Genomic DNA, 13211 nt, shown 5'->3' with positions numbered 1-13211 from the left:
TTTCACGGAACCAACCCAACAACAGTAAACCATCTGTTCTGTTGGAGTCAGTTAAGAAATTATCGCTATAAATAATATTTTGTGTATCCCGTAGAAAAAGATCTATGATTCTGTGCACTTGCAACGTCAACCAAGTACAGATCGAGTATATTTTTTAAAGTCGGTTTATCACGACTTAATTGAATTTTTTTTTTTTTTCAGAACAAAAATATATTTATTTTCATATAATAAACACTATTACATAAGGGGAATGTTACCGTCTAATACTTCATGAGAACATTAGCATTATCCAACACTTTTTTTTTTCAATAAAATCATTCATTGTTTTGTCTTTTAGTGAAAAAGATAAGAATATATTAATCTTTTAAACAATAAATGCTTATTTATATAATAAATACTATAAATATTTAAGTATTTTGAAATATATATATATATATATATATATTTAAAGTAAATGCTTTGACACTCGAAGCCAATGCTAATGTCCCATTCCCATGAGGTGTTGGATGTTAGCATGAAAATATTAAAAATTTATGGCATTACCATATAACTTATTTGAGTTGAATCATGAGTTGTCAACTTTAATGGATTTGATCCATATGTACCCCCAATGTGTGTTTTTGAAAATATGGCATTTTGTTTGGAGGTTTCTAGCCTCAGGGTTTGAGATGAGAGGAAAATATTCGATTTCTTAACTTGGCTTCCAAAGAATTGTACATTTTTTTCTATGTAGGGATTCATTTTGCTCAAAAAAGACTGATCATCTCAACTGTTCGATGGAAGTTGAGGGAGGCTAGTGTTTTCCATTTGGTTTTGGGCGTTGGGCTAATCGTGTGGGAATAGTGAGGATGTTTTTTTTTTCTCTTGGGAAGTCTCAAATTCTGAACTTAATCAAATCATTTGGAGGGGACATGCTTGATACCAACTTACAACTAAATGTCAAATAAAATAAGATTTATTAGAATTAAATTTTTTTTTTCTGAATTACATAAAACATACAAGCAGAAAAGAATTAACAATAAAATGCGGAAAAAGAAAGGTTAATTAGTACATCATTGAGTACTACCAGATAGCTCTCCTGAAAACACACTTCCACCAGATGCTGATCCAGTTTGTGAATTTGTTACTCGAGATTTCTGGATCTGACGAATCCTGAAAACATCTCTTGGAAGAGGTCGGCTTTGAACTGTCGCAGTCTCATCTTCTTCTTTCCCTGTTATAATATAATGAGAAAACCCAATCATCAAAATTATGGACTTACAGCAACTAAAGGTTAGAGATTAAAGAGCTCAACTGACCCCTTGTCATCTCAACATTTTGTATGCATGAAAATTTTAGAAAACTTGTAATTTATTTAAGTTAAAATCTTAAATTGCAATCTGATTTTTGAATTGTTTGAACTTCTATTATAAAAGGAACAAGTTATACTCAACGTGAAGTTTTAGTGGATCAATTCAATCTGACAAATAACTTAGCTCAAAATTTGTAGTTGCTAAACAACATAGTTGAAAGTATCTTGGATGAACAAGTATATGTTTGCAACTGTATGGTAGAGCTGTCAATGGATCGGGTCTATTTGGTACCAATCCAATAAGGATTAGAGCGGATCCAGGAGTGATTCGATAAGTATCGGATCTCAATATTAAGATCCAGACCTGAGCCGATTGGGCCAAACCCGATTTTATATATAAAAATCTATATAAACCTCACATATTTCAACAACTATATCATATAATTTATACACTTTCTAGCATTTTATCGGATCAGGTCCTTATCAGATTGGGAAATGGTTGAACCAAATCTGACCAGATAAGATATCGGATTGGAACCTTATCAGAATCCAAAATATCGATCCAGGCCCGAGGTTATCGGAATGGATCGGATTTTGGGTCTGATCCAATCCATTGACAGCCCTAGTACAGTCATACAGAAACGATAACACAGAGAGCTGGGAAGGACAACACATACTGTCGAAATCTTTTCTTTTTCCTGATTGCCCTTCTCTGGTTGGTTTGAAAGATGAACCACTTGGGTTGGGACGTGACTTGTTTGAGCCAGAAAGATCACTTGTACTTGCAGCAGGACCTGTTGGCATTTTCTGTGGGGAAGTTGTCAATTTCCCTGTTTGTCCTATTGGTATGCTGTTCTGCAACAAAATTGACAATACCAAGTCCACATCTGGTGATGGCCCTGTAAAATCCCAGAATCTACGAAATTAGATTGAAAATAGAGATAGCAAGAAGCTTCTCGTTTCATTCAGCAGAAAAAATACAGTATTACATGGACCCATACAGAGTCAGTGTCGTGCATGTCGAACAGTCCAAACTTGTCAAGCCATAAAAAAAAGGTTTTGACTGCCAACTTTTAACTCTGCTTGTATAGTGTTGTTTCTTTCACAAGATTGCCTGTTTCAAGCCCTAGATAAAGGAGGGTTAAGTCAGGTAGGCACTTGGTTGAAGACAAATTTTCTACAGTAAGATGACACTCCCTTTCTAGAACCACACTTTTGATGAGAAGAAATTAGGACTTGCGGGTTCCGTATCACAAAACCTCAACCATTTTCAAGATACACTCTCCATTAAACTAGATCATGAAATTATATACTTTTCTGTGTTCTACATTATGAAATTTGAATCTATTTACGTAGAAATGATGCAACTGTATCTTTTAATAATGCCATGTTTGTGTTCACCATTTCATCTATGATTCTCTTATTGATATATATACTATGGACACTTCCTAGATGCCCATGCCCGAGGTCTTCTTTAAAACACAAATTTCCTTATTCCTGCTGCCAGACCCACTCTAGCTTCAAGCAACCAAGGGTTGGCAACCAGTATAACAACTTTGTGTACCTGATCCTTCGTTTCATTCATGAATTAGCAGAAGACAAAATTATATAGAGAATTGGATGGAAGAACTGGATTCATTCATTCAGACTCTACATGATGATGACTATCTTTCCAAGTCAAATGTGAACATAATATTACAAATAATATTCCTCAACTATTTTTTAGCTCCAATCTAGTTACTTCCCAGAATTTTGAGAGAGAAAGCTTTGCTGAGAGAAGTGTAACTCGTTGTTCATAATGTGAAGTTTGTGAAATGGAATGAAAAAGAAAATGAGCCAGCCTACAATCTAATGTTAATAATAAGATCAAAACTTAATGAATAAATCAATAAAAAACAGCAAGGGTGTCTGAGATAGTACCCTCAACAGCTGGCAATTGTGCAATAAATGCTACCAATGTTGGTGGCATTACTTTCAAGATGTCATCAAGTGCCTTTGTTGTTCCACCTCCAACTAAAGCGGCGCCAGGAGTAGATGTTATTGAACTAGAAACAGCAGGAAGTCCAGGTGCTGATGCATTCGGAATGAATCCAGTACCTACAGTCAAATTGAGACAATTAAGTCATAAATGTTCTAGTGTGAGAAACTTGAAGGTCAGAATTTAGTAGGTGACGCTCTTCCGTGACTCATCACAGTGTTCTAGACGTTTAATTAATGAATAATGCTGAAGTGACCTCAGGCTGGAACCTCATATCACACTTCTTGAAGTAAAAGTGTATGGGAATCATAGATTCTTTTCACTGAGATACGAGTGAAAAAGAATCTATGGTTCTTATCCACTTTCACGTCAAGAAGTGTGATGAGGTTCCAGCTTGAGCTCACTCCAGCACGACTCTTAATTAATTACTAAAATATTTTTTTTGTCTTAATCTGCTTTCTTTATCGCTCTAAATTTGAAAATGCTTTTCTGATCTGTAGTGGATATTAATTATGCAAAAATTAAACATATAAGGTCAACTAGAAAACAAGAACAATCAGGGTCACATACCAGGTTTCTGCCTTGGATCATAAATAACCATCCGAGAAGTATCAGGGTAAACAACTTTTGCAGATGATGTAGATATATCTGAATTGGTTGTTAGTCCAAAAGAACCCTTATCTGCACATAAAGTAGCATAATAATTCATTTGACCACACCAAGGAGTCACTATGCCTAGAAATCCTTATGAATGATAAACAAGATTAGAGTACCTATTAAACTTGCTCCATTAGGCAGAGTTGCCTTGTCAGCTTTCTTACTGATGTTTTTCGCAAGCCACTGAAAAGGTTACATCAATCCACATAAAGTACTTAGAAGGAATCACATTTTATTCAAGTTACAAAAACAATGAAAGCAAAAAAGGTCAATGAACCCTTAATTTTTATATTCCCATCATGGTTCAAAGTTTTCGCCATTATGGAATGTTTCGAAGGACCATTCCAGATTTGGCTAAGACTGAACAAAACATTGACCCCGAAACATTCAATGTTTCAGATTCTTATGCCTGAAACATAGCATTGAAAAACCTCGGTTTATGTTGTCCAAACAAGGAACTTCAATAGGGAAATCAATCAGTGCTTAGAAGATAGAAATATACAAACGAATGAGAGAATACTAGGGAATATTAAAGAACATAAATGTTGAAGTGGCACACAATGCTAATGCAAACGAATAAAAACCTCTTGGTTTGGTAGCAGGGTAGCATCCACTCAACTTTTACCTCAAGCACAGAAAAGAGGTTATAGAATAGTTATACTCGTAGAAATGTAAAATTTACAGATGAGCAGTTGTATTCAGATAGAGCTTTCTGTTAAGGACCATTCTTTTTTAGTGCGCCAGCGTAGCACCATCACCTTTGGAAGTGGGACTAATCCCTGCGGATACACCCTGCCACCACAAACATGGCGAACCGTACAAAGTCGGGGGGGGCTCAATCTCACGACCTTGAGGAGCATACTCAGGCCACCAAAGCTCAGATTTGTCGAGATTATTAATTCTACTGTCAATACCCTGGGAGACAAGAACACAGGAATGCTCGGGTGACATCCTGCTTTCCAGTTGAGAAAATGACACATTTCGCTCAATGCATAGATAATGGATACCCATTTGAACCCATACCATAATTTCATTATCTAAAGCAAGGTAAATGTTTTCCTTCCCCATCCCACTGAATTTAGATGGGGATTCCAATAAAAGTCCTGTTTCGTCTGTGACGAATGAATGAACAGATGAAATGAAGCATATAGAAGAGAAAGAGTGTTTTACATCAAATGTAGTGCTTTACCGGACCTACTATTCCTGACAAGGATTAGAGTAAAGGTCGACATGTTAGAGTATCCGCTTCCCCTGAAGTATCAGCATAGGCCCCCCTAAGTGAGGGCTCGCTCAGCTCTACCTCTTCTCGGGAATTGTTAGGGGGAGCCACAAAAACCAATTGTATGGCCTGAGGCTACCCAATCAATCTTGTGTTTTTCCCCCTAATAACTAGTTTCCTACTCGATAGCCATTTCTTTAATCAATGGATAGGAGCTCTTTCATCTTTATCAAGGGAAAAACTATCAACAGGGGAATTTATAAAAACATAAATATATATATTTTTTTTGAAAAGTATAATATATTGATGAAAAGAGGGAAAACACAGAACAAGGAGGCCGAGGTAGCCTCCAAAAAAGAAAAAGAAATGAAAGCTAATACATCAGTGATTACATAAGGAGTTCCATCTAAAAACAAAGTCATCAAACGTAGTCCCTAAGAACTCTGTACTCTGTTTCGACCAAAGATACATGAGGCCCAATATCTCCATAAAACTGGCATGAGAGCTCCTCATCTTATTATTGAACACCCTGTTATTTCTCTCGTTCCACACCCCCCAAGCAATAGCCGAAGGAAGAATAACCCAAAGATATCTTTTTCTTGAAGAAAAAACCTTACTAGCCCACCCCTCTAACAATGAGGAAAACTTACGAGGAAAGACCCACTGGATGCGAAACAGACCAAGGAAAATTGACCAAATATTATAAGTGAAGGGGCAATGGATTAAGATATGGTCGACAGACTCCCCATCCTTCATACAGAGGGGGCAACAGTTAGGAGTAATCCAACCCCGAGTAATCAAATTGTCCATCGTAAGAATTTTCCCAAGGAAAGCCAGCCAAACAAAGAAAGAAATTTTAGAGGGAACTGAGTTGGACCACATAATGGACCCGAAGAAATGTCGGTCTGCAAAAGGGTTGAGCCACTTGTAGAAGGATCTAACAGAGAATCTCAAATCCTTGGCCCTCGTCCATTCCCACCTGTCCTGTACACTTTCATCAAGACGATAAGAATGCAGGAGATCAAGGAAAGATGTCACGTCTGTTAATTCCCAATCATTAAAATTACGCCTGAACCCCAAATCCCAAGTAGAACTGGAGTCATTTCGAATCAAACACTGCTGGATCGAGCAATTCTTTCTCAGTGAACAAGCGTACAATGACGGAAATTGGGCTGCTAGAGGTGAAATGCCACACCAGTTATCCTCCCAGAATCTAACCTTGTCTCCTATACCCGCTTTGAATCTAATCCCTTTCTCAAACTCCTCCCTCACTTTGAGAATCCCCTTCCAAACGCTACACCCATACGAGTTATTAGCCTCGCCACTAAACCAACCTAATCTCTTATCTCCGTACTTGGCCGTAATAACTCTCCTCCACAATCTACCCCTTTCCTCCCCAAACCTCCAAAGCCACTTCCCTAAAAGCGCTCTATTAGCTAATCTAAGTCCCCTAATCCCCAACCCCCCATTCTTCTTGGGCATGCAGATAACCTTCCAATTGACTAGGTGATACTTCCTCCTACCATTCCTATCGTTCCACAAGAAATTTCTCATAAGCCTTTCCAACTTGATTTCAATAGACCTCGGAAGTGTGAACAACGAGAGAAAATAAACCGGGATACTCGTCATGGTGCTCTTAATCAGTGTCACTTTCCCTCCTTTAGACAAGTACTTGGCTTTCCACGTGCTTAGCCTTTTCTCCAATCTCTCAATCACTCCTTCCCAGATTTTGATACTATTGTATGGTGCTCCCAGTGGTAAGCCCAAATAAGACGTGGGTAAAGAGTCATACCCACAGCCCAAAATGGCAGCCATCAAATGAATATCGTTCACCACTCCAACCCCAAAAAGCTTACTCTTCTGCAAATTGATATGTAAACCAGACATAGCCTCAAAGCAACATAATAGAACTCGTAGCACCCTCACTTGATCTCTCGAATGATCAAGGAACACTAATGTATCGTCTGCAAATTGTAAGTGAGAAATCAACGGACCATCATTCGCCCTAAACCCCGAAAGCTTACCTAATTCGACTGCTCTTCTAAACAATCTACCCAACGCTTCTGCTACAATAAGAAACAAGAACGGAGATAGCGGATCCCCTTGCCTCAACCCTCTCGAACCCCTAAAAAAACCAGCTGGGCTCCCATTGACTATAATTGAATAGGAAACCGTTTTGACACATTTCATTATCCATTTTATCCACTTAGCTCCAAAACCCATTCTCCCCATCATATATTCTAAAAAATCCCAACTCACATGATCATAAGCCTTTTGTAAGTCTATTTTCCCAATCATCCCCTCTTTTTTGTCCTTAATCCTAGAGTCAATGCATTCATTAGCTATCAAAACTCCATCCAGAATTTGTCTTCCCCTAATGAAGGCTCCTTGCTCATCTTCGATAAGCTTAAGAAGAACTACTTTCAAACGCGAAGCTAGCACTTTGGATATGATTTTGTACACCGAGCCCACCAAGCTAATGGGTCTGAAGTCTTCTAACTTATCTGTCCCGACTCTCTTGGGAATTAAGGCCACAAAAGTACTGTTAAGGCTATAGTCCAAACAATTCTTATCTTGTAACTCTTTGATGACTTTCATGAAGTCTTCTGAGACAATCTCCCAACAATGTTTGAAAAACTCCATGGTAAATCCGTCAGACCCTGGTGCCTTATCCCCACTCATAGACTTGAGAACTGATCTAACCTCCTCCTCCCCAATTTGTCTCTCCAACCACTCCCTATCTTCCTGACTTAAAGAAGTAAACTCTAAATTATCAGGTCAAGGTCTTAAAGGTTCTTTCTCCTTGTACAGATCTTGATAGTAACCTACCACCCCTTCCCTAATCTCCTCTTCTCCTTCCACCATGATATCCTTTATGGAGAGTTTAACAAGCTGATTACTCCTTTTATGGAAATTGACAATTTTGTGAAAGAATTTAGTATTATTGTCCCCTTCTTTCAGCCATTGCACCCTCGATTTCTGTTTCCAACTTATCTCCTCCATTAAAGCTATTCTATGGAATTCCATTTTCAACTCCATTCTGTTACTTCTTTCTTCCACATTCAAAGTCCCTTCTTCTTCCTTTTTATCCAAGATTTCAATATTATTCATGATTTCTTTTTTTTTCTCCACAATTCTCCCCAATACCTCTTTGTTCCACATCTTCAACTTATCCTTCAAGAACCTAAGCTTGTTCTTAAATACACAACCCGGCTTTCCTGTAGAGGGGCCCTCATTCCACCAAATCCTAATGAGGTCTAAGAAGTTTGGTTGAACTAGCCACATGTTTTCAAACTTGAACGGAAGTGGGTGATTCCTAGGGTATCCTGCTTCCAAAAAAATAGGGGTGTGGTCAGAGACAAGACTAGGCCTAGCCGAATGAATAACATTATGAAACTTCTCCTCCCACACATTATCAACCAAAAACCTATCTAATCTGGACATCCTAGTGTTCCCTTGGTTATTGGACCAAGTGAAGTGTCTACCCAGGAGAGGGAAGTCCATCAGGCAATGTCTACCAATAAACTCATTGAAGTCTCTCATGCCCTTAGAGATATTCGAACTCCTATTCTTCTCGTGGGTAAACCTGGTAACATTGAAATCCCCACCCAACACCCAAGGTTTCTCCTAGTAACCCGCTACATCTTCAAGCTCCTCCCAGAATTGAGTTCTCTCCCTATTGTTGGTTGGTCCATAAATCCCGGAGAAAACCCACTGAAAGTCTTCATCTCTAATCTTACATAGAATAGAAATGGAAAAGGCCCCTACTAAGTTATCTGTCACTTGGATCCACTCTTTGTTCCACATCATCAAAATCCCCCCGGCCGACCCTATAGCAGGCAAAGCTAACCACTCTATGTTTCTCCCCCAAATTTCCTTAATGGTCTTATCGTCGCAGTTAGCAAGCTTAGATTCTTGCAACGTGACTAAGAGGGGATTTTTACTTCTGATAAAAGCTTTCACCGCTGCTCTCTTTCTTTTGTCTCCCAACCCTCTCACATTCCAAGATAAAACTCTTAGCGTCATTGGAGACCAAACGAAGACCCTAAACATCCAGGAGCAACCTTTCTCTTCTCCATCCTTAACACTTCCTTCTCCGCTATTGATTTTGTCAACTTCCTAGTCATCTCCAAGGGTGCGACCACCACCAATTCATTATTCATCCCATCCCTGTAACTACAGATTTCCTGTATCCTCTCGGATTTTGAGCTTTCAATTTTTTCCTCAATACCAAACCCTTTGTTGATGCGATTCCATTCGTCTTCCAGAATAGATCTATCTCTCGAATCACCAATAGCCACTCTCAAAATCAAGGAGAACTCGTTATTCCCTATCTCAGGAACTAACCCAAAATCTTCTGCCAAATTAAGGGCTTCGCTAACTAACCACTCCACTGTTTCCAATTCTGTCCTAACTATCCCTTCCTCAAGCGTTTCCATTAGCGGTTCATCCCTGTCTCTAACGACCCAATTTTCGTTATTAAACACCTCTGTCCGATTATCAACAACCACCTCCCCAGGATTCTGAGTGGGATTTAATGTAGCAAGATCTAACTGGCCGACATATTCCCTGTTCTCCCTTCTTCCTTCATCCTCTCTGACAAGCACACTAGACTGACAGGAATCGATGAAGGCTGCGGACATACGATACCTGTTCAAAAAGATAGCACCACAAGGGAAATACACCGAGATATCCAAAGAAGATAACACAGATGCTAATGCAGAACAAAACGGGACAGAGATAAGGGAATTCGCACCAGGATACTGGGAGAGAACCTGTAGACAGGTGGATGGGCCAATAAAGTCTCTTACCGGAAATACTCTCGGGCTACAAATCTCTATAATGCTACTGCTTGGAGAATCCACAACGTTAGATCTACCTGGGTGACGCCAAAGATCCAAACGAAATCTGTTCCAAATTCTGGTAATCGCGATAAGGTGATGTTTTGATTGCTCTTCTCTACCTTTCTTCTTTAAATCCTGATACATTGAGTCTACATCGATTGTCCGAGCGTCCTAGTTCCCTGCGTTCTCATGAGTTTCCACTGTTGGAGAGTATTCATATTCCTCATCAGCTGCCGTGACATCTTGCAAGGAGGTGCCTGAAGATAATGTTCGCTGCTCTCGAACTAATATGTGCTGAGACTTGTTACTGTCGAGTTCTACCACTTCATCCCTACGATCTGGCTCTCTTTTACTCTTCGTCTGCTTCTCTGCGTTATCAGGAGACTTCGAATGGGTGTAACCTGTTAACTTTCTAAGAGAAGACATTCTCCTAAACTTTAAAAGCCTTTTTGACCGCCCACGGGCCTGCCTAGCTTTCAGCCCAGCCCTATTCTGTACAGCTATTTTATCTCCACGGGCCTGACTAGACCTGCACTTCTTTTTGGGCCTCCTGCCTAGGTCCAAGTTCGAATTCCTTAAGTCCAGATTTAAGCCCAATGGGCTATAGCTTCCCTGCCTCTTTTTGATTTCGTAACGGGCTTTTAAAACTTTCACTTTTACAAGCCCAACAACTCCATTTAGTTTCCTTGAGTTTCTAAGCCCAATTACCTTGGGTTTACTCACCTCCACCATTCCGTTTTTGCGCAGCCACCTAGTATACTCTAGGTTCTTAGCTGCCTTAGCTAACAGCTTGCCCGTACTATCATCTTTAAAAACCCAACGACGTGGCTTCAATCTATTGAAGATTTTAACACGTTTTTCTATGAATGGACGTAATTTGAATTTACGCCAACTCTTTGGTTTATTTCGCACGCAACTTTCTTTTGGATTTGATAATTCCCGGGCCATATCCTTAACTCCAGGTAACGTCTTCTCCAACTGGCCATCTCCTTCCTTCAACTGAAAGTGACCCTCTTCTACCTCCTGTGTGCCTTGCTCCGATGGATTACCGATCGCAGCTACCTCTCCTTTCCCCAACTCCATTGTTGATTCCTTCCTCACTACTTCGTCTCCTACCACTTCAATCCCTATCATGTATCTAAACCCATCCACCCATAAATACAAGCCTCTAGGCATCTTCCATGGAGAACATCCCACCCTTAGCCTCGCACTATCCAATCTCGCACAACGTAGAGTGTTCAAGTCCACCTCTAATAATCCACCCAACTGAGCTCCAACCTTCTCGAAGGCTTGTTTCTTCCATAAATGGAAAGGTAGCCAACTGATGCAGACCCACGTTCCGCCTTCCTTCCATTCTGGTTTCATTGTGTTACAGTCCGCAAACCATGGACGTAAGGTAAAGTTATTGTTCCCCACCGCAACTGATCTTGTCTCATTTACCTTCAGGTATTCTGATCTGCTACCTAACATCAATATCCGAGTACAAGGTTCCCAAGTTAACAATTTAAGCGTTGATGTTAGTGAAAGCCTTAGCTTCATTTCCGGAAAAAAACTATCCCAATCTGATTCCAAAGAGTTCGAACTGCATATAAACGACCATCTCCATTTTCCGAATAATATACCATTATTGTGGGCTTGTTTTCTCACAGGGTAGGTGACTTGCTTACCCTTAGGACTGGACTTCACTTCTTTACCTGATGTAATAGGAAACTCTATATTAGTCTTTGAAGTGAAAGGTCTATTTACTATCTCAGCCCACGAATAACCCATCCCTTCCTTCGCCGCAGGAGCCTTCATCTTCTCATCCGGGGCCAACAGTGATTTTAAAGCGATGCTGACCTCCCCCCATCCATTGCCTCCTAAGCCTTCTGGGAATAGGATCCCACGTAAACGTAGTCTTTCCGAGAACTGTTGTAACTTCAGATATTTGCCAAATAGATTCTGCTCTTCCTGGATCCAAAATATACGCCCATCCTTCGAATACGTGGCCCTATGGTTTTTCGGAGTGGTTCTCGCTGCGTCAAGTTGTTTAGATACCCAACTTACTTCCTCTTCCATCAACCAGAGACTCGATTCAAATCTTCTTCCTTTTCCTTAATCTCTATCCCTCTTTTCCGTCGAACCCAAACTTTCTTTATTTCGAAGACCTTCCGTTCCACCGTCACTGTCGTCATTTGAACTCTATATTTTAGTCATCAAAAACCAACATCTCATGAATTCTCATTATACTTTTATGAACTTTTGTGTTTTTTGCTTAGCTTTATCCTTGGATTTTGTCTTCTCGACTGATTAATGTCATATTCTTTGCTGATTTCTAATATATTAGCATCCATTTAGTGATAAAAAAAATTGAACTTCTAGAAGCTCCAAAGATCTTCGTCATGTAGACCCTCTTCCCACTACTCTTTTTATTCTTGTCATGGAAGCTCTTGGCAAGCCTGTAAGGAAGGGAGAAAGGTCAGACTTCATCAAATGATTTAGAGTGAGCATTGCAACTTGTCTCCTTATATCAATACCTGTTCTAGAGTACATCAACTACTTAATAGTATGGGTGTCAAAGAACTTTTTTTTCATTGTCTTGAGCTGGTTTCAGGTCCCCATACAAATTTTGAAAAAGCCAAATAATTGACATTGGAGAAGAGGAGGATGCCACTTTCGAAGATTGTGCAAGACATATGGGGTATTTGTTAGGGATTCTTCCGAAAACTTACGTTTGCCTCTTTATAATAGGGTCTAGGTCAAGATCAAATAGCATTTCTGATCTGATGGCATAAATAATTGAAATAACTCTGGCTTCTTATACGTGGCATGAGGAATAGGGATTGTGACGGAAGAGGAACAAGATCTTCGTTTAAGAATGTTAGGGATAGAGTTTTACTGATCATGATGCCCTACTAGCTTAGCTGAAGTCGGGAAAACTTCTATAATTGTCCGGGGAAAATTCTTAGTCTCAAGGAAAATTCTTAGCTCTAACTGCCACAAATGAAGAGGAGAAAAAACTCTTAGGCAAGGTCTTCAAAGCTTCAAGGAAAATTTAACAACCCTTTTGGAGATCGAGGGTGATTCCTTAAGTGTTACTAAAGGAACAAGAAGATGTCTACCCCTGGGAGATAAGCTAACATCATTATACCATGTCAGAGAATAGGCAAGACATTTGTTCTTATTTTCATTTATATGATAAGGGATGCAGATATCTAAGTAGACCTCTTGATAAGTAGTGGT

At 39.5% G+C, this 13211-nt stretch overlaps 1 protein-coding gene across 5 annotated transcripts in view; it reads right to left on the bottom strand.

Moving 5' to 3' along the window:
• Positions 1-937: 937 nt before the first annotated feature.
• Positions 938-13211, bottom strand: part of CSTF77 (Tetratricopeptide repeat (TPR)-like superfamily protein) — a 35040-nt gene continuing 22766 nt past the window's right edge. For 3 of the 5 annotated variants that reach the window (XM_086446459.1, XM_086446458.1, XM_086446461.1), the window contains 5 exons: positions 4043-4109; positions 3840-3950; positions 3212-3388; positions 1969-2190; positions 938-1213 (listed from right to left, as the gene is read on the bottom strand). In XM_086446459.1, the coding sequence (XP_086302585.1) occupies positions 1053-1213; positions 1969-2190; positions 3212-3388; positions 3840-3950; positions 4043-4109 (738 nt within the window). In that variant the 3' untranslated portion in view covers positions 938-1052. Of the gene's footprint in view, positions 1214-1968; positions 2208-2274; positions 2418-3211; positions 3389-3839; positions 3951-4042; positions 4110-13211 lie in introns of those variants that run through there. The other 2 variants (XM_086446462.1, XM_086446463.1) reach the window with 2 other exon arrangements.

The sequence above is a fragment of the Akebia trifoliata genome, chromosome 6 (genome assembly GCF_017979445.1).
Source record: "Akebia trifoliata isolate Shusen 1 chromosome 6, ASM1797944v1, whole genome shotgun sequence".
NCBI classification, from domain to species: domain Eukaryota; kingdom Viridiplantae; phylum Streptophyta; class Magnoliopsida; order Ranunculales; family Lardizabalaceae; genus Akebia; species Akebia trifoliata.
Note: the sequence above shows the minus strand (reverse complement) of the source record. Positions and strands in the feature narration are given on the sequence as shown.